The 20,633-nt window shown below is 39.8% G+C and overlaps 2 protein-coding genes across 2 annotated transcripts; both read left to right on the forward strand.

Moving 5' to 3' along the window:
- Positions 1 to 882: 882 nt before the first annotated feature.
- On the forward strand, positions 883 to 3,411 carry aipl1 (aryl hydrocarbon receptor interacting protein-like 1; the record flags this gene model as incomplete). The annotated part of the gene is made up of 5 exons (XM_079562816.1): positions 883 to 1,059; positions 1,878 to 2,066; positions 2,160 to 2,336; positions 2,865 to 3,006; positions 3,212 to 3,411. Exons 1-5 carry the CDS (start codon positions 958 to 960, stop codon positions 3,409 to 3,411), a joined length of 810 nt encoding a protein of 269 aa, XP_079418942.1. The 5' UTR covers positions 883 to 957.
- A 2,207-nt stretch (positions 3,412 to 5,618) lies between these two features.
- Positions 5,619 to 20,081, forward strand: trarg1a (trafficking regulator of GLUT4 (SLC2A4) 1a). The gene is made up of 3 exons (XM_079575228.1): positions 5,619 to 6,444; positions 17,383 to 17,509; positions 18,246 to 20,081. Exons 1-3 carry the CDS (start codon positions 6,037 to 6,039, stop codon positions 18,260 to 18,262), a joined length of 552 nt encoding a protein of 183 aa, XP_079431354.1. The 5' UTR covers positions 5,619 to 6,036; the 3' UTR covers positions 18,263 to 20,081.
- Positions 20,082 to 20,633: the final 552 nt, after the last annotated feature.

Raw genomic sequence — 20,633 nt, forward strand, 5'->3', positions numbered from 1 at the left:
GAACAAAGGTAACACATTAAATCATTCATTAATCCTATGGATGTGATACATAGTTGGAAATAATATGCTGTAAAATAAAGTGTTGATAAAAAAAAACATATATATATATATATATACTCTAGTCTAAATAACCATTTGGCTACATTGCTGCATTTGTAGATTGTCTATATTCATTTTGAAGGTTCGTTCATCCACAAGATTTGTATCTATTAATTCTGAAACAATTATCACTCCAGGATCGCTCATTATAGAAATCTTTCAATTATCCATAAATCACACCTGTGTGCAGCTATTCTCAGTGACCAGAAGATGGCAGCAGTGTCTGGCCCAAATCTCAAAGAAAAGACCTGTAATGTGAAGTTGAACTATAACATGGAGCAACCTGATTATATATTTTACAACATTAATTCAAGTTTGATATGTCTAATGCTGCATCAGATGTGCAGCAGGCCAAAGAGTTTGTGGTCAGGTTGCATTTACTCAAGGTAAATTGAAGTAACTGTACTTATTCCCATCATTTTACCACACAGTTCTGTTAATTTCTAATTCAGTAATAATATTTTGAAATTATATTACTGAATTAGGTAAGGATAAATTATAATTTTCCAAATGGGAGAAAACAAGTGTGTAATGTATTTATGTTTTTTTCTGGTTTAGACTTGGTTTTCACGCTGTTGGACACAATTTTAGGTCAATGTGTCAAAGTAAAATGTTTTATTCAGTGGTAATTGTTTTGGCTACTCTAAACTGTTGATGTGGGTGTCCATGGCTTAATCAAAACTCAACCACTTGTTTATTTTTAGTATATTTATGTAATGTTCTCATTGATTTTAATAGTGCCAACCTCCATCAAAGCACTAACACGACTCTCTCCTCCAGGTGACATTCCACTTCCGAACCCAGTTGTGTGATGCCGAGCGCACGGTGCTGGATGACAGTAAAGTGGTGGGGACGCCGATGGAGATAGTGATCGGAAACATGTTTAAGCTGGACGTGTGGGAGTCTCTGCTGGCCTCCATGAGGATCGGAGAGGTGGCCGAGTTTTGGTGCGACACTGTTGTAAGTGACAATCCATGGGCCTCTGTAAGAAATGTGCAATTAAGGCAAGGACATGTTAATTTAATGGCAAAGTATGATGCTGTAACTATTCAACAAAGTATAGGCATATATGAGAACAATTAGACTGCAAGAATGTATGTAAAAGTCAGAACATGAACAAACACAACATCAATGCTCGAAACACGATGCTGCAATGACCTCATTAGACTCGTCATGCGTCTATTTACTTAAGCGATTGTCACTTATTTTGTTACGTTTTGGTGTCAGTGGCAGATGGTGGAGGTACTGCCATTAATCTGCAGCAGCCTCACTATAGCCTTCTCTCTAATCGGCTCTGGGTACCGCTGACTCAGCACTCCTCCCTCCCTGTCTCTCCTCTCTGCTCCGCTTTGATTAGATTCGATGGAGTTCAGAGCGATCATTCCCTGCTTTCTCTGACATTACCGCCACACATTCTTCCAGTCTTGAATCAGATTTACACCATCAGCCATTTGAAGTCTAACGTTGTCTCTTAATCGTGTAATACCTCACTGCACTTTCATTTGGAGTGCTGTAGAAAGATAACAAGATAACCTAGAATAATATACAGTATAAGAGCCACATGTGTGTGCTGTCCATGGTGCTGTCTTACCCCTCTCTTTCCCTTTGTCATTGTCAGTTTGTGAACTTCGTGCTGCAGTAAAGCGTCACTTTGCTCCCTGAAAGTTGAAAAACATGCTCATAAATTCAAACTTATGAAGAATACAAATGTGTAAGAAACATTGGAAGGAGTTTGGACCACAACTAACAGTTTAACTTGCGTCGCCTTGTTTCCCCAGCACACTGGCGTCTACCCACTCGTGGCCAAGAGTATGAGACGCATCGCTGAGGGCAAAGACCCGGTGGAGTGGCAGACGCACACGTGTGGAATGGCCAACATGTTCGCTTACCACACCCTCGGCTATGACGATCTGAACGAACTCATGAAGGAACCACAACCACTTTACTTTGTTCTGGAGTTGATCAGGGTACAGCAACAAAAAAACATAGAAATGAAGGAAGTAATCATATGTTTTCATTCATAACATAAGGCAAGAAATGTGCTGTTTGTTTTGATCCAGGTCCAGCAGCCAAACGAGTACAACAGGGAGTCGTGGGCGCTGAACGATCAGGAGAGGCTAAAGGTGGTGCCCGTTCTGCACGGCCAGGGCAATAAGTTTTACAAGCAGGGTCACTACCCAGAGGCAGTTCAGAAGTATAAAGAGGCCATTATCTGCCTGAAGAACGTGCAGACCAAGGTACTCATGCAAAATATACACATTCACTCACATGGAGAAAATGATCTGCAAAGTTAATTTACACAGCAAAGATTCAGTGAAATTATGACAATTTCTCAATAATTAGTTCTGCATCATCTCCCCTTAAAGCTGCAATATGTAGCTTTTTATCTTGGAAAAAAAAGTTGATATTTGTGTGTATTTGACCTTGTAGTGACCACGCTGCTGTATGAGTGGTCAGTATGGCACCTTTACTTTCGATCACAGTGAATCTACAACGCTCCAGGATCAATTGTTTTGTAGGTTTTCTAGTCAGAGGGTCCCGTCAGCAGTGAAAACCTTCCCAACCATTGATCCTGGAGCGTCCTAGAGACCACTGTGATCGAAAGTAAAGGTGCCATGCTGACCACTCATACAGCAGCGTGGTCACTACAAGGTCAAATACACACAAATATCAACTTTTTTTTTCACATAAAAAGTTGCATAATGCACCTTTAAAGTCAAATATGTGACATGATCTACGGTGTGATTGATGTTTATTATTTGAAGGAGAAAGCATGGGAGGCTCCGTGGCTGAAGCTGGAGAAGATGGCCAACACGTTGACCCTGAACTACTGCCAGTGTCTTCTGCGCATGGAGGAGTACTACGAGGTCATCGAGCACACGAGTGACATCATCAACCAGCACCCGGGTGAGCCATCCACACACATTGAGTATAATGAAGACACACAGCCGCACAATAAGTAGTGGATGATACACTTCCAGGAGGCTCAGAGAGTACAATGTTACACAATATGGCATTAAAGATAAAGGAGCACAGTTGGAAAATAGCAAATACAATGAAATATTTCTGCTACTCTACCCACCTCCTTATGTTAACTATTTTGACTACCCAGGAATCGTAAAGGCCTATTTTCTGAGAGGCAAAGCCCATAAGGAAGTGTGGAATGAGGCAGAGGCACGACAGGACTTCAACAGGGTGCTGGAGCTGGAGCCGGGGATGAAGAAGGCCGTGAAGAGGGAACTGGCCGTGCTGAATATGCGCATGGAGGAGAAGAACCAGGAAGACAGGCAGACGTACAAGGGCATGTTTTAGATTAAACCTGTTGAGCACCTCTGTAATGTTTTCAATAAAGCGTGACACATACAATAGTATTGCCGTTTGGGGTGTCTTTCATGGAATGATACTTTACATTGTGGTATTCATTTAATTTGTCGACTGGACTGGGGAGATTGGGTTGAGGACATTTCACTTCTATCTTCAGAAGCTTCTTCTCCCTCTTGTAATCTAATATTCTCGCATTATAGTCACTGTTAATCCACTGATCCACCCAAGAATAGATTGCAATAGATCAGTGTTTCTCAAACTATGGTATGGGGTCCAATGAGAGGTACTCATGTAGAACTATGTTAAATTAAATTTTGCACAAAAGTAACAGGGAAAAAAAAAAAAGAAAATGAGTGAAAGGTCTTGTCATGAACACTTGTTAAGACAGCTGTAGCTTCTTCTCTTTTGTTTTTACCTGGCACACATTTCATAAATTAAAATGAATCCTGCTGCTGTAATTGTTGTTAATATACTTCCCTCTGGGCAAATGTGTTCTCATAGAGCAGGGGTTCTCAACCTGGGGGTCGGGACCCTCAAGGGGTCGCGAGACAAATATGGGGGATCGCCATAGCATATAGATAAAAATATATATTTTAATATTATTATTATGGTATTGTAGCATACATGCTATTTTATCAGGGTGCTATTATGCGTTCTAAATTTGATACATTTTATTTTAGCCATTGTTTTTTCTTTGTTTTTTTGAAGAATTACATAGGTCAATGTCCCGGTTTTTCCCATTGTCTGACTTGGGCGGGGGTCACGATCCTAATGAACTGTTATAATGGGGGTCGCGGCTCCAAAAGGTTAAGAACCATAGAGAATGTATTTTCTGACTGGCTTCTAAGAAATACACTGTAAAAAGCGCTATAAAGCCCATCACAACTCTTTTTGGTTTAGCTTGTGTTTTAAACTTTATGCCTTACTTCCACAAGGCGGAGCTGTGGGCACAGTTTCCTGCTTTATGGGAGCCTTTAAAATCTGCCCTTTGAAGAAAACGCCTCGGCAGCACTTATGACTCCAAGAGAGTATGAATATTTAAGTGTCTGGAGGCCAATAAAAATAAACGGTCCTAGTTGTATCTCTGCCTCTCCTTCTGTTCTGCAAAAGCTGACTCTAGATGATTATGATTTCAGACTAACGCGACAAATGCGATTGAATTGCTTGTTGGATCAATTTTGAAAAGAGCACATTATGAATACAGTCAGGTGTGGGTGTTACATCAAATGGAAACTTCTTGGGAATCCCTACTCCTCCCTCTTGGTCCTCCCCCATCAATTGAATCGGGCCACAAAGCAGTGAGAGGTCATTCTTGGAATAGTTTGACGCTAATGCACCAGTCTAACGATGAGGGAAATCAATGCGAACGGCTCAATGCAAAGAAAACCCCTTCAGCGGTTGTAATTAACCCCATAGTCTCCATTCCAGATTTGGGACATGTGTAGCTGTCTCCTGTAGACGCTAAATTGACGCAAAGTCAAATTTCGCCGGTTTTTTTAAGACCCTATCTCTATCTCTAGACACTGATGGAGGCTTTCATAACAGCAGTGTTCTGCATAGCACCACACTGCCAAGGGCTCGTCTCCATAAACCACTGGTGCTGATGAGAGAGCAGGGATGGAGAAGAGAAGGAGGAGGAGGAGAGGAGAACGGGCTGCGCGCCAGACTGCCCCACGAGAGCCGCATAAAGTCTACCAAAGTCACGTCACTTTCCACCGGTGGACACTTTCACAATAAGATTTGATAAAGTTTGCAGTCATCATAAATTGCCACAACCGAGGCCACCAATATGAAGTATCCTGGACTACAAAACAAAATACTATAAAATATAGTTTTTGCCGCGAGATTGAATCTATCCATCTATCTGCTCTTTGGCTAAGTATCTAGTGGAAGTGGCCAGGTAAAGGCCAGGTTTAGTCTATTAGGTTTACTTACGTTACAGATCATTATTTCGTTGTCTACTTGTTGTGCCCAAAAAGGTAGCAGACCCCTAATACTGGACACATGCCTATAAAATGCAGTGTAACGTATTGCTGCAAACATATAGTCTTTGCAAGTCCAAACGATTTTATACCGTGATCTGCTTCGTCAAATTCAACGCGTTGTACGTAGCTTGCAAAGTGAATGAAGTTTTGTTTTACTTTTACGCACGGGGAGCGGAAGTGCTGTGCGTGCACGGCACGTGTTGACACCGGTCCCAAGTTGAGTACAGTCGTGTGTTGCTTGCTGCAGTGTGCGAGACGGGAGGAAAAAGTGTCGCACCTATGGTCTGCTTCACCTTCATCCATCTTTTGTTCCGTTAGAACCACGCTGGGCTCGCTTTGAAGCGGACTCCCACGCGGCAAAGGGAAAGGTACGAACTCACTCTTGGCCAAGTGGAGAATCATCAGCTCTACTGGAGGAATTCCGAATTGGGATGTGAATGAAGTAGCTGGAAGAATGGTGTTGGCCAGTGTAGGAGTTTTGCCTTTTCTCTGATGCGTTTTTTCACTTGTTTTATTTAAATGACTAAATGGTTGTGCAGTAGGCTTTTTCTGTGATTTGTAGAATAAGATCAGTCAGAATATTCCAGGCTATTTTTCTTTGATGATATAACCTCTTGAAGACTTGACCATGGCCATCAACACAGACACTGAATATCAAAAGACCAACTTGGGAGAAGGTGGAGGAGGAGGAGGCGCCCAGCCTGCAGACTCCCATGAGACAGAGAAACTACTGGCTGTTACCACTGAACCAGGGGGCAATGGGATGAAGATGTCCACCTCTTTCAACGCGAGTGGAGACAAGGGCCTTGACACTGACCAGAATGGACACAGCATTCCTATGAGGTCTGGTTCGGCTGGACACCTGACAGCAGCCGCGCCCCTGTCCCCGTCCCGGGCCAGCCTGAGCCGCTCCTCCACTGGTAATGCCACCGTCCAGGAGGCACCCAAACCCAAGGACTACCTCATCCTGGTCATCTGCTCCTGCTTTTGCCCCGTGTGGCCCATCAGCATTGTGGCATTGGTCTACTCCATCATGGTAAGTGCCGAACAGCTCTATCATGCTTTGGCAAATTTACCCAGATACCCAAAAGTTTAACCTTTCACTCAAAATCTAAACTAGGGCTGCATAATTATTCACAATCTAATCGAAATTAAAAGTTTAATGGCTACAATAACCAAATCACAAGCACCAGCAATAAAGCAATACTATGTGCTTTGGAAAAAACATTATTTGTCTTCATTGGGATTTATTATGTACAATCTGCAAACCATGTGCTGCAGTAGACCTCAACCAACTTCATTAGAAATTACCTTGTCCTATCTCAAATGTTAATCCTAGAACTTTTAAAGCATTCATGGCAAATTTCATTCCAATGTTTATCAGAAAAATTTGTTTTTCCAAACAGTGCAACCCTAATCCAAACCATCAGCAGGAAATATCATGTGTTTGTGTGTTAGTTTTAGAGTCATATGTACTACTAATTTACACAAAATGTTAACTTTTAAATACACATTAAACAAAAATGCACCCTAAAAAAAAGAATACATAAATGCACAAGAAAAAAAAAAGCGAAGACCAGATGGTATAGCGGAGGTAACAAATGAAATTTGATGCTGTGAATATCTTGTTACATCTGAGAAGTTCTCCCTATTCTTGAAATCAATGCCATAAGAGAGTAAGTGACTTTTTTACTTTCAAAATTAATCAGAGCACAAATGATATATACATAATCATAATAATCATAATAGTCATAATAATCATAATAATCATAATGCATTGAATTAGTAACACACTTTACATTTGTACGCAAGTCTCAAAGTGCTACAGAGGGTGAGAGCAGTAAAAACAAAACAAAAGTACAATCAAAGAGAATTAAAGGCTAGAAACATAGCTTTTTATATTATTGTGTTTCAATTTTAAGCCGAATGCACATAAGTTTTGAATTTCCTGGTCATTTTCACTTTCATAGTAGGTCAGATGTCATCCCAAATGCAACCCTGTGTATATATCTGGGCATGGGACTGGCATGAAGAAAACACTGATGGTTATGTTCCTCATTCTCTTTTGTGGCTCAGCTTAAGTATTATATTTTCTATACGTATAGCTCGAAGTTACGCACATTTTGTTAAAGTGTCTTGCTTATGAGCAGTTGCCGCTGCCATACACTTACAATAATTTCCATTTTAACTTGGCTCACTTCTGACAACAGTACAGATTACAGCTGCCGAGACGTGAGATCTTTAAGGAAACCGTACCAAGACAATGCCGCAAAGCCGAGGCAGTCGTTCTGTAATCTCACTCCGATGGGCCTCACACCGGAGGGACTATCCAAACCCTCACTTACAAAACCCACTGACTTTTCACAAGTCTCCCACTCAGTGATGGTGCAAAGAGAGAGAGAAGAGAGGAGATATTTGACAGAGGGCAGAAAGAGGAGTGAAGGATGGGGGAAACCGGAGCTGCCCGCTAACTCAATAGAAGGCGAGAGAAGTCAATTTAGTTTCTGAGCAGAGGGCAGGTCGGAGCAGTTATCCGGCAATGTGGCTCCCCCCCCCAATCACACTGCTCTTTCCTGAGGTTACTGGGGGGGGGGCTCAAAACACCATTGACTACCTGGCCTGATGGGTGCTCGAGAGACAGCAAATGGCTATAAAGTAGTTCCTATCACTGGATTACAGAGGAATTGAATCAGCCGTAGTGGAAAAGTGCAAGGATTGGGGAATACAAAAGCCTCGCCACCACAGATGATTCAGAAGTAATGATGTAGCAGAATGTATCGCTCGCTAAGTGCAAATATCCCACAGCTCAAAGGAAGTTAGTGTTACACTATGGGAGGAAAACAGGGAGTGGAGATAGTGGCTGCAACATGAGGGGGAAAATAAACCAATTTTCCTGCAGCAGAGCAGAGTGACGTTGTAATAAATTGTCTATGTTGTAGCTGGAATAGTGATGAGGGCAAAGTGCCTTGTACATTCATCATGCCAGGAACATGTTTTAGACCTGGAGTATTACACCAGGCACTTCAGTGTATAGGTTTGTATGTGTATGTATTGAAGAGAGTATTTCAAAGGGCTCTACAGAACAACTACAGAAGACTCCATTTAAAAGGAAATTAAAATTTACCAAACATGGATAAAAATCATTGTATTTGCAACTCTTGATAGTCAACGTTTTTCATTGCAACAACTTAATGGCTTAAAGTGCATTTGATTCATTAGACACAATTTTTGCTAAAACATAGTTAACACAATTATATTTAAAGCAGTTCTAAGCAACTTGTTTACGTTGATAAATCCTTTCCGTAGTCCCACTGGGGGTAATACAAGTGTTAATGGGATGATTGGGGGGTCTTTCATCTCCCCCTGGTGTCTCTGGCCAGAAAACCACAATTGCAACTTCGCTGCCTACGGGTCGGAGGCCCCATTACACACTAGTAGAATCACGAAGAAGAAGTTAATATGCTAACGGGCAAAGCTAACTGCGGGCTAGCACCACTTAAACAGTCTTTACAGCCAAGTTTGAGTGAAAAAAAATATCTCCCTCTCTTCCTTTGTCTTTTCTGTCAGCAAAGTATTTACTCTCACGGACAATTAATGAGTAAAAAAACACATGATACGACACCTGCAGTGACGCTTATGGCCTCTAGGGGCATGAGCTACGCAGCTTTCTTTAGTTTGGCCATTTTTGTGGTGTTTATAGTTTCACTTCCTTATTGGACACTGACAGGAAGTGACATAGTTGAAGGCAAACAATTTCAAACTGTTGCCGTGCCAACCATGTTAAGTCCATGGGACATGAGTGAGTCAAACTGCTACGGAAATATACTTTCACCTAAGTTGCTTTAGGCCCATAGTTGATGTAACAAGTAGACGATCAATGAATGAATATCATGTTAGCATCTCCTGAAACATGTATATTCAGAGTTATGTCATATTTGATGTTTGATTTGATAATGTGGAGAGAGGATAGCATTGATGACAAGATATGATGTAACTTAACTTTAATTGTCAGTAAACTTTTTGTCACTAAGACATTTCTGTGTGGTGCTTGTTGCTTGTATCAATATAGTGTTAATCAAAACAAAGCACCACATCTGAAGGGACGACAGTGACCCTATACCTTACAGTACATGGATGGCTGCACACGGCCGTTGTTTTAGCCTTGTTACAAAGACTCAGCATGTGTCACGATTCATTGAGACTAACCAGTGAGTACCATCCATCACGATCGCTCACAGCCTCAGAAAAAACAGCTTCTGTCAACCACAGACCTCTGGCAAAAGCTCCAGTGGAGAGGAAGGTTGTGGCTGGCAAACACACAAGACGTGCAGTCAATTATGGGGATTGGAGAGGCAGAGCTAATAGGTTTTTACTGCCTAGACCGGCCTATCCCAGTAATGACAGGGCCAAAACTGCAAGCGTCTTATTGCTCGCACTGCAGATTTGCCTGTGAAATATGGACGCTGCATAGGAGCGTATATACATGTGTGTGCACCACTGAATGACTTATTATTACAAATTTAATATAGGAGATACAGTGAGAGGAAGGCATTACGGAAACAGATTTGGTACGTTATAGAAAGAGAAAGAAGCGGTTTAAAAGATAAAGAAAACACAATAAAATATAAATACAGTATATATTGTGATTTTTCTGGCAAATGTTTTTTTTTTTTTTAATCGTCCATGAGGATTAACATTTGAGAAAAGACTGAAATAACTGCCAAACTGCAGCAATATAAAATCACAATCAAAAAGTCTAAGCTACAGGGTGACGCATTATACATACAAGGTCCCATAGAGACTGGATATTATGTTGTTAGAAGAGAAAATAATTGCAGTCTTTGTGATTTGCTATCTTTGCTGAAAAGCTTTTTTCATTGGATTGTTAGCTTTGCAGCTCTACTAAAATGTAATAGCAGTCTAATTGTCTAATGGTCTGAAATGCAGAAAGTGTGCAGATAAAGGAGAAGGGGCTTGCTCAGCTGTTAGGAGAAATACAGTGTATTTTCTTGCATTGACTAAACAGTAAGGAAGGATTGGTTAGCTCCTTCTTTAATGTTTAATCATTTTTATGCCATGATCTACAATGAATCTGACACTGCAACAGGAGTGGGCCCCAGAGTCACATTATTCTGGTCCACAAACTATTTTACTGGTTGTTCCATCGAGGGCAGGAAATAGACGGTGCTAGAAGTAATCTTGACCCTGCAAGATATTGTATTGAAACTTTTGTTTGGGAGATACGACACAATACACTAACATTTATTAAGACAGGCGCTTCACAGTGAGTGCAAGCTAGAAAATTCAATATAGCTATTTGTGGGCATGTAGCACCAAATCTTATAAGTTGAAATTGTGTGTGTTTCTGTATTAGGGCCCTAAACCTCTTATGTAAATTAGAGAATGCTGTGTGCTTAATCCCCATCTGGAACTGCCACCTTAACGTAGTGGAGGGGTTTGAGCACCCGAACGATCCTGGGAGCTATGTTGTCGGGGGCTTCAGGCCCCTGGTAGGGTCTCCCATGGCAAACAGGTCCTAGGTGACAGGTCAGACAAAAAGCAGTTCAGAAGCCCCTTATGAGAGACCAACTGCCCAATTAGAACCATGAGGCTGTCCTTCCGTAGACCCACCACCTGCAGGAGGGGCTGGTGCAATGTGATTTGAGCCCCCATGACCCGGCAATGGGTCAAGGGGGCTACTCATTCTGCACATGAGCAAGCACTTGATAAATGACCAGCTGAGTATATCGTCAATGACATGAGAAACCAATGGTAAAGATCCAAAACTGCTGATAAATAATAAATAGCCTACTTTATGTGTAATAATAATTTATGTGCAAGCGATGTCTTATGGCTGGAAAATGTATGTACAAAATCAAAATATTGGCCTAAAAAAAGTGATTATCTGGGGTTGCTGTAATTGGTCTCGGCTCAGCAACAGTATGTGCACAAAGAATGAGACTAGCTGACTGACTACATACTTTACTGAATGACCAGATTATTCCACAATGCATATTCCAAGACATCATTTTCACACATGGATTGGCCACCACACAGTCCAAAATGTAACCTTTGTGTTGTGTTTGAGAAGGCTTTGCGTGGAAAATAAATCATGCCATAATCAAAGGTAAATCAAATCTTAGCGTGTTTGACCAGCTTTTTGTCTTTGGCCAGTCTGTGTACACTTTTGTCAATATCAGACGCCCCGCTGAAACAGTGAACAGTTGTATGAACGAGACTGTGACTGTGCCGTTTAAAACTCCTGGAAAAATGGTGATAAAGTGCAGCGTGAAACAACAGCTTGTCATTTGCAACGAAGCAAATGGAGCAGCGTTTCTGTGGTGCTAGCACTTAGCTTGTTCATACCACATTTCCAGTTCACAGGCTAAGATGCAAGACAAAAATGCAATTAAAATTCATGAGCTGTAGCTGGCATGCATTTATGGTGCTGAGAACAAGAGCGAGGCCATCATGGCTCTGACAGACCTGCCCATAAGACTGCTTGCATTTTTTATGGACTCTCATGGGTAATACTACCAGGGCTTAACTTAATATACGGGTTTCCACAGAAGCTCTAATTGTTTCAGATGAAAGGTTTGAAACACCCAGTGGTCTATTTAATTTCTTAACTGATTCAATGTTTACATGAGCCTTATACAGTGAACATAGCCCTTTCATAACTATATTTTATTACAGGTAGGTGATATTTCTTTTCATCAAGAGCCTCACATCTGCACAAAGTCATTGTTAAAAATTCATATACAAAGTTTAAATTATTGTATGTCATCATTTTAAGCTTTGTGCATGTATTTTGATTAAGTTACTCTCCCTCTCCGTTTGTTTTCACAAAGGAAGTAAGGCCAGGTTTTTTTATGCAAACTGCGCTAGTGATCCATTAAATCCCCTTCAGTCCCTCGCACACATAATGCCCCTTGCATCCAATAAACAATATCCTGTTTACAGAGAACTTTTGACTTAGATCTTCTGTATGTGCCAGCTAAAGAGTGCATGTTTCCTGAAAGAGGAACAGTGCGCATTGATTCAAGGTGCTGAGGCTGCCTTTTCTCTGTGATGTGAGTCCGGATCAATAACGCGTCTTCCCCTGGGACTCGGTGCGTCCCACTGCTTCACATTGCAGTCTTTCAAGGGAGAAGCGTGTCCTCTCCCGAATTCTCCTGTTTACTGTCACACAAGTGGACATATCTCTGTTTTGAAATTCCCCTTGCATTACATAGTCAGTGTGATATTCCAGAGCACAAAGTCAAATGCCCGATTTATTATTTATTTACTTATTTATTTGGCATGATTTAGTAAGGTCATAGGGTTTGATTTTTAGATCTTATTGCAGTAGGTTGTGTTCACGAATGATATGGCAGGGGACTAAACAACTCAATTGGAGTGACACAGCTATGGAAAGGAACCTACTAACAGATAATCTCTAAATGTTTGCCCTGTGATCAGATTCACAAATCTGTGGCTGAAAGTCCCTTCATCTGACCAACATCAAGCACATGATGTTGAATATTGTAACCACTTTTGGACACCTTTATCAGAGAGTAATTTGACTTTACTTCATAGATGCAAAGAAAGAAGACGTTGAACTTTGTGACACAAACAACCATAAACCAAGTCAAAAGTTAATGCCATAGTTACCACATTAGAATTCTTAGCTGCACCAACCAGACTTAATATTAATAGACTGTCGTTGCTCACTCCGCCCCATGTACAGTAATTACTCCATTCGAGCGAGAATCCATGATGGCTGTTCAGTCTCCTGACAAAACATGTTCCAAAAAGGACAAAAAGCAGGAAAGCCCTGTCAGTAAAAGCTCACAGCTATGACTTTAATGATGACATAACACCAGCGTGTTTAAAAGTATTTTACTCTTCTCAGCATTGACACGGAATAAACTATATTTTTTAGAAATAACAAAAGTCTTTGGAGCCAGGTTTTTAAGATGTTTTTTGGGAGGTGTAAAGCCTTCATTGGAAACAGTTTGTTTTTTTGGAGTCGCCAATGGCCAGCAGGGGGTGGTTTTGCAGCAATGTCAGCTCCTTGCCATGAGAACCAAAGAGAAGTGCTTTTCTCACCCATTGGTCGTGACATCATGTGAACACAACCTATCAATTATGATTACGTCAACAACTGTAAAATTAAGACAGCTGATGGCGCGTGGCTTCCCCATAGCGTTCAGCGCAGTCTAGCTGAAGCTTGTTCATGCTAGCAATTAGGCTGGGTTCTTGGAAGTAGTGAAAAAATAGAATTGTTCAATAGCTACATATGTTGGGGCAAAAAAGTTTAAATGAAAAGTCCATTAAAGCCAGGAATTCCCGGATCCAGCCGCCATTTCCTTGCGGCTTCAGGAAGAAGTAGACCATAATAGTCCATTCAAAATTTTACAGTCTATGGTTCATGTTGCACATTTTAGCCTTCCACTGTTTGAGAAAAGACTGAAATATTAACAGCTGAACTAATCACTTGCGTTTCAGAACATGTTTGAAAAGGCCAAAACCACAAGTTTGTCAAGTTTGAGCGGGATTCAGCACCAAGGACAGCTCCTGAAAATAGGCATTACTGGCATTAGGCTGTTATCTGTTGATTTCAAGATTTATTCAGTATTTTCTTGCACTTGTGCCATAGACATTCAGCCTGTAGGTGTAGGGCTGCAATTTTCAATCTAAAATCTCAATGGAATGGGGGTTAAAATCCCCTCCAGCAAAAGCATGAAGCTGTTCTTTTGTGGTCATTTATTACCACTGCAAATTACAAATCTCCAGTCTCCATATGGTCTGTTCATGAATAAAACCTGCTGTTGTTTTGAAATACTAGTTTAGCTGTTCATCTTTTTCTCATAATGTTAATGCTTTCCTCGACATATTCACGATGTGCATCAGGAATGAATTAACTTTGCAGCACTCGTGATTAGATATTTTCTAACTTGTTCACCCCATGGTGGGTTCTCAGTGACCTGTGACAACTGATTTTCAAAAATTGCACAGACATCTTTTTTTTTTTTGCAATAGGCGGTTTATATTGCATACACAAATTAAACATGTGTTTTATTATTTCTTTATTGATTGATTTGCCTTCATATTGTTTCAGTTGTAACTCATGCCTCATTTGATTCCAATATCACACAGTGAACGGAATTGAGAGTCCAATGCAAACAGCGGCGGGTGTGATTGAGAGCAGAACACAAAACCGAAAAGGGCCATCAATCATAGCTCAGACAAATGATGCTGTCTCCGCACCTGCAGCAAGGATAGCACTATTCACTCAGCATCAAAGTGAAATACAGTGGTGTCACTGCGCCACAGCCACAAGGTCCAGCCTGTTGGCTTCCATGGCTCAGCGTGTCACATCTCTCTATCGGGTCTCAGTCGCACGTAGAGCTCTGAACCAAGATGAATTACTGTCCAGATTTTAACTGAAGAGACAAGTTAACATTAATATACAGTGTTTAATGTATGTTACCTTTGGATAGGTAGCATCAGAATCAGAGTCAGAATTTTATTTATTGCTATTGTTTAAGAACAGGTTCACAAACTAGGATTTTTTCTCAGTACACTCATGCAGCATAAAATATATAACAAAGAATTTAGATACAAAATAAGCTATGAAAACTTTAAAACTATAAGACTATAAGGGCATGGATAAAGAAAATTATGGAGATAGATAAATAATACAAAATAAAATAAAAGTATGATAGGACAGCAACAATTTGAACAACAGCGGTATTGTATTCACAGATGTGCAGGTGTATTAAGAGCGGCAGATATGAGTGTGGACAAACCACATAGTGCACGAGAGCAGTGCAAATGGCTGGAACCGGTTATTACATTCATGAGTCTGATAAAGAGTTATTGGATCTTGTTATCATTCATGAGTCTGATGGGGGAGGGGGAAAACTGTTAAAGCGGTGGAAAGTAAGGGTCTGAATAGACCGTAGCCTCCTGCCTGAAGGGAGAGGGGTGAATAGTCTGTCCAGGGTGAGACGGGTCAGCTGTGATCCAACCTACATGCCTCCGGGTCCTGGAGGTGAACAGGTCCTGGAGAGATGGGAGCTCACAGCCAATCACCTTCTCAGCAGCATGCGCAATGTGCTGCAGAGTCGATGCTTGTCCTGGTCTGTAGCGCCGGAGTACCAGAGGTGATGGAGGAGGTGAGGATGGACTCGATAATGGCTGTGTAGAACTGCATCAGCATCTTGGTCGGCAGCATAAGTTTCCTCAGTTGCCTACTTATAACATATATTACATTATATACATGCATACATACACAAGTTTGATTGATTGATTGATTGATTGATTGATTGATTGATTGATTGATTGATTGATTGATTGATTGATTGATTGATTGATTGATTGATTGATTGATTGATTGATTGATCGATCGATCGATCGATTGATTGATTGATCGATCGATCGATCGATCGATCGATCGATTGATTGATTGATTATTAATGCTTGAAGATTATTATTGAGAACATACAGTGGGAACCAGCTGTTTGCATACACTTTATAAAAAGACACATTTGCATATTTTTTCCTCACTGTTTGACATTGAACCAGAATTAACTTTTACTTTTTTAGGTCAATTAGAATTTGACAAATTATTTCTATTTGCTAAATGCCAGAAGAATGAGAGTTGATTTTTTTTTACTTTTTAGAAACTAAAAAAGTTAAAGTTAATTCTGGTTTCATGTCAGACAGTGAGGGAAAAAAATTAAAAAAAATATGCAAATGTGTCTTTTTATAATGTGTATGCAAACAGCTGGTTCCCACTGTATGTTCTCAATAATAATCTTTAAGCATTAATAATCAATCAATCAATCAATCAATCAATCAATCAATCAATCAATCAATCAATCAATCAAACTTTATTTATAAAGTACAGATTACAACATTTAAAACAATATGCCTGGCACAACCTCCCATACATATATTTTATATTATATTATTTAGGATTAAATAAATAGAAATAAGGTTTGTCTTGAATAGACAATCTTAAAAGTTACTTCTGAATGAACATGTAAGCTCGTATGCCACAATAAAACACAAACATCTGTAGATATACATACATGAACTTATACTCTAGGGCTGAAAGACTAATCACAAATGGATCAGAAGGGCTTTTTCAACAGTTGAAAAGTCAGTAAACTAAATACTGTATCTCTAAAGTATTTCTGACATACCCTGCTTCACCAAAATAACAGGGTCACATGCTCTAATATATTGTTGGGCCGCGTTAAGCTTTGATTGCTGCGCACACTCACTGTGACATTGTTTCAGTATCTGAAATGTCAAAATGTTCCAGCATTGCATTTATTGTTCCGCTAAGATCTTGTATTGATGATGGGAGAGTGTGACTACTACGCAAAACCTTCTCCAGCACATCCCAAAGATTCTCAATGGGGTTTAGGTCTGGACTGCAAATGAAAATGATGTTTTGTGCTCCCTGAACCGCTCTTTCACAATGTGATGAATCCTTGGAATATGCCCGTGCCATCAGGGTAGAAGAAATCCATTGATGGAATAACCTGGTTATTCAGGATGTTCAGGATAGTCAGCTGATCTCATTCTTTGGGCCCTGAACCAAGACCTGACCAACAGTCATAACAGTTAGTTAAATCCAGGAAGAGACTTGTTTTTTGGTCAGGCAGTGTAGTTTCCTTGTGGACTAATTATGCAAATTAACTATAGCTGCCAATCCTATCCTATGATGTTGAAATCCAGTTGTCTCTATAAAAAGTCTTATTGCAATTTGCTATACTCACTATCATTGCAAAGTCATGCAGTCTTTATTCTTGATTCACAAGGCAGAATTGCATTGCCACAGTAGCTCAATAATGCAATCTCACTGCAATCGAGTTATAATGAAAAAAAAAATCTGTGTATGTTGGGCAACTATGCTCGGAGGCTGACATTATGATACATTTGTGGTGTTGTTAAATGTCTGATGTGTTGTGTCCAGTCCAGGAACAGTCTGCAGAACGGGGACATGGACGGGGCTCGGAGACTGGGACTACTGGCTCGACTCCTCAGCATCGTGTCCATCGCCCTGGGCCTCGTCATCATCATAGTCTACGTCTCAGTCTCACGTAATCACACCCTTTCTCTCCTCATGAGTTCATACAGTTATATCTTATCATATCGTAAGAAGGATATATGTACACTCATACTGCAGTGTTTTTCAACAAAACAAAGTAAGATGGAACTTCTGCTCATCATTAAGTCACTGTGTATTTGCTTTGCTTGTAGTACTGCATTTTAGATAAATACAGTGTAGAGAGGCCTAACCAGGGACAAGAGTTGAAAATTTACATTAGCTATAAGCTGCTAATCTGCTGTAACTATGCTGATTCCAACATCCCTGATAAATAACATAAATAACATTTTTTTAAAATGTAATATTGTGCCTTCTTGCAATGTGGATATTCTGTCTATTAACATTGCGAATGAAATAATGTGACAATGTGCAGCCCATTGGAAAATACAATTAATGTTGAACCCATATTGCACTCTGGAGTGTACAAAGTCCTTGCATATTGCTTTTGTTAACCATAGCTACAACTGTACACATTCTTTCACACCAGCGACTTAAACGGGGCTGGTCCACTCAGAGGCCTACTGCATTACCATTACAGAGTGATATATGATCGCTGCACTGGGGCACCAGTGTGTGTTTGTGTGTCCGGGCTCAGCACATTTTGAGCAGTGTGTGTGTAGATTGATTTAGCACTGCGGTGACTGTGCGGACTGCAGCAGTGAGATTTAACCTGTCGCTGTCTATATCTGACCTTACCGTGTGCTTTTGTCTCCTCTGCTCTCTTCTAGTGACATGGAAGAAGTAATGTGGATCCACCAAGGAGAAAATTATAAAACTTTCTTTTTATATTGTAATAATCATTGAATAGCAAAAAAAAAAAAAAAAAGACAGCAGCTAAGCTCAGAATTATTTCTATCCTGGATAAAGTTTGATTTCTGACACAACAAACTGACAAAAGTCTGGTAATAATACTTCCAAATATGTTGTTCTTATAGTAGTAAATTCAGCATTCCTACTTTGTCAGTGTGTTTCAGATTATTGTCCAGGTTATAAATAATTTCATAACAGTTGATACTGTAGCAAGTAAGCAAAAATATTCTGAGAAAATGAAATGCATGCTCTAAAATACAACAATATATGCTTGACAAAGCAAGGAAACTTTAAATGTAATACACAGATTAAAAAAGAGAACAGTGAAAATGACTATGATGAAATGGAGAAATGTGCTTCCTGTGAAAATGAAGAATTGTATGTGGAGCCCCTGCACATTTTGTACATTTGGGACAAGGCCAAACAGATTCTGGATTCCAACTTTGGACTTTCGCAAGTTTCTTATCGCCAAACATACATTTACAGAAACATACTTATCTGAAGAATACGATTCTTATTATTTGTTTGTAACGCTTTCTTTAAATACTTGGATTGGTGCTGGTTGGCACCGAGTGAAAATGTGAGTGACGAGGTCATAGGATGTGCTTGTAAGTGAGTTTTATATACTTTGTGCAATTCGATTGCATGTCAAAATGTAAATAATCGTGACACTTGATTTGTTGACTTTTTTACACTACTGGGGTTAGAAAGGCTGAAGGTTTGCACAGGGACTGTGGGATTGGTGTAAATAATGTCCAGCTCTAGATGAATGTGTGAAGACTCCTCATTGGTGCAAGCATGGCATAGATCTTCTTAACCTGATGGCGTGACTGCTGCCTATTGAATTTACTTTTATACTTTTTAAAATCATTCATTATTGACGACCATTTAAGATGTTCAAGCTAATCATGTTAATCCAAGAAACAAGAGTCCTCTGAGTCGATGAATGTTTTGCTATTTATACTGTATTATCAAATGTATTTATGGGCAATATAATTATGCAATATGAACGCATGGTCAAATACAATGTTTTGTAAATGACTAGTTTCACTGTGTAACATAAACATTTCAATCAAATTAAATACAAGCACGAATCACAACGGTCTGTGTTTGAACTCACACTTCTGCTAAAAGCACATTTGTTATCACTGTCAATGTGATCCACTTCTTTGAGCCTTGTTTTCTAAATGTATTTTTTCACATTAGCCTCCTTGATCATAACAAAAGTACAAACAATACGTTAACTATTTTCATCAAGTGTAAGGGCTTACTGGCGCATATCAAAAATACTATATTGTGTGTAGGATATTGTCTTTTCTTCTGATTTGAGCTAAATAAAATGGACACCATTTTCTGATGTGTTAACAAACACCTGTACTACATTGGAAACATTAAGACACACCAGCTCAATAGGGTTTCACACAGTTAAAACTATGCAGCATTTGAAAATATTGTCACTAGTCAAGCATTTTCCTCTATTTATCCACTTATCCCTGTACATATAAATGAGACATCATAAGACAGCAACATCCAAAGACAAAGTGATATATACTCTCTCCAAGGATCCAAAACTAATTGGTGTTCAAAACATTAAGAACTGCTCTCCTTTATTTCATTGCTTAAAATCTTACCATGTTCCCCTTGATGTACTGTGTCCCATCTCTGCTGTACATTTGTGCATGTCTGACTGGAATAAACATTGCCATGCATGGTCCAACTTCTCAGTGTCTCATTTGCCTTCTACAATAGGCGCAAAGCTGTAACATTAATCTCAATGTAATTCTTTAGCATCATTGTTTAAAATGTAGATTGGATTGCATGTCGTATAGATCTGGCACCAACAAAGGCTGGCGCTGGAGCATACAGGCTGCTTGGGAGTAAAGTGCAATCATTTGTCATTGTCCACACAGGTGGGCATCTAATGAAAGGAGAATAGTAGCATTCTCCTTCACAAATTGGGTTTATTGGAACCTTAATAAAGCTAAATTGTTAACCGCCCCACAAAACCTAAACGTTTTGGTGTTGTAAACAGGTTTCTGCTAATCCAGTCTATATGGAAATTTGAAGAACATGAAAAATGTACTTCTCTGTTTCTTCTCAATTCTAGGCTCTGGGGATCAGTGTTCAACATATTTTTTATTTAGTTTTAGTCTTAGTCTTAGACAAAAATGTAATTCAATTTTAGTCTAGATTTAGGCAAAAAAATATCTTCAATTTTGGTCTAGTTTTAGTCGACTAAAATTGCATGTCAATTTAGTCGACTTATAATATTCATTATAATCATATTTAATCAAGGTCCTCTACTT

Source organism: Gobius niger (assembly GCF_951799975.1).
Source record: "Gobius niger genome assembly, chromosome: 1".
NCBI classification, from domain to species: domain Eukaryota; kingdom Metazoa; phylum Chordata; class Actinopteri; order Gobiiformes; family Gobiidae; genus Gobius; species Gobius niger.

Excerpts from the sequence above, each read along its gene's own strand:
- trarg1a (XM_079575228.1), top strand. The coding sequence starts at position 6,037 with ATGGCCATCAACACAGACACTGAATATCAAAAGACCAACTTGGGAGAA. Across the intron at positions 6,445-17,382 it reads CATTGGTCTACTCCATCATG|TCCAGGAACAGTCTGCAGAA; the intron begins GTAAGTGCCGAA and ends TGTTGTGTCCAG.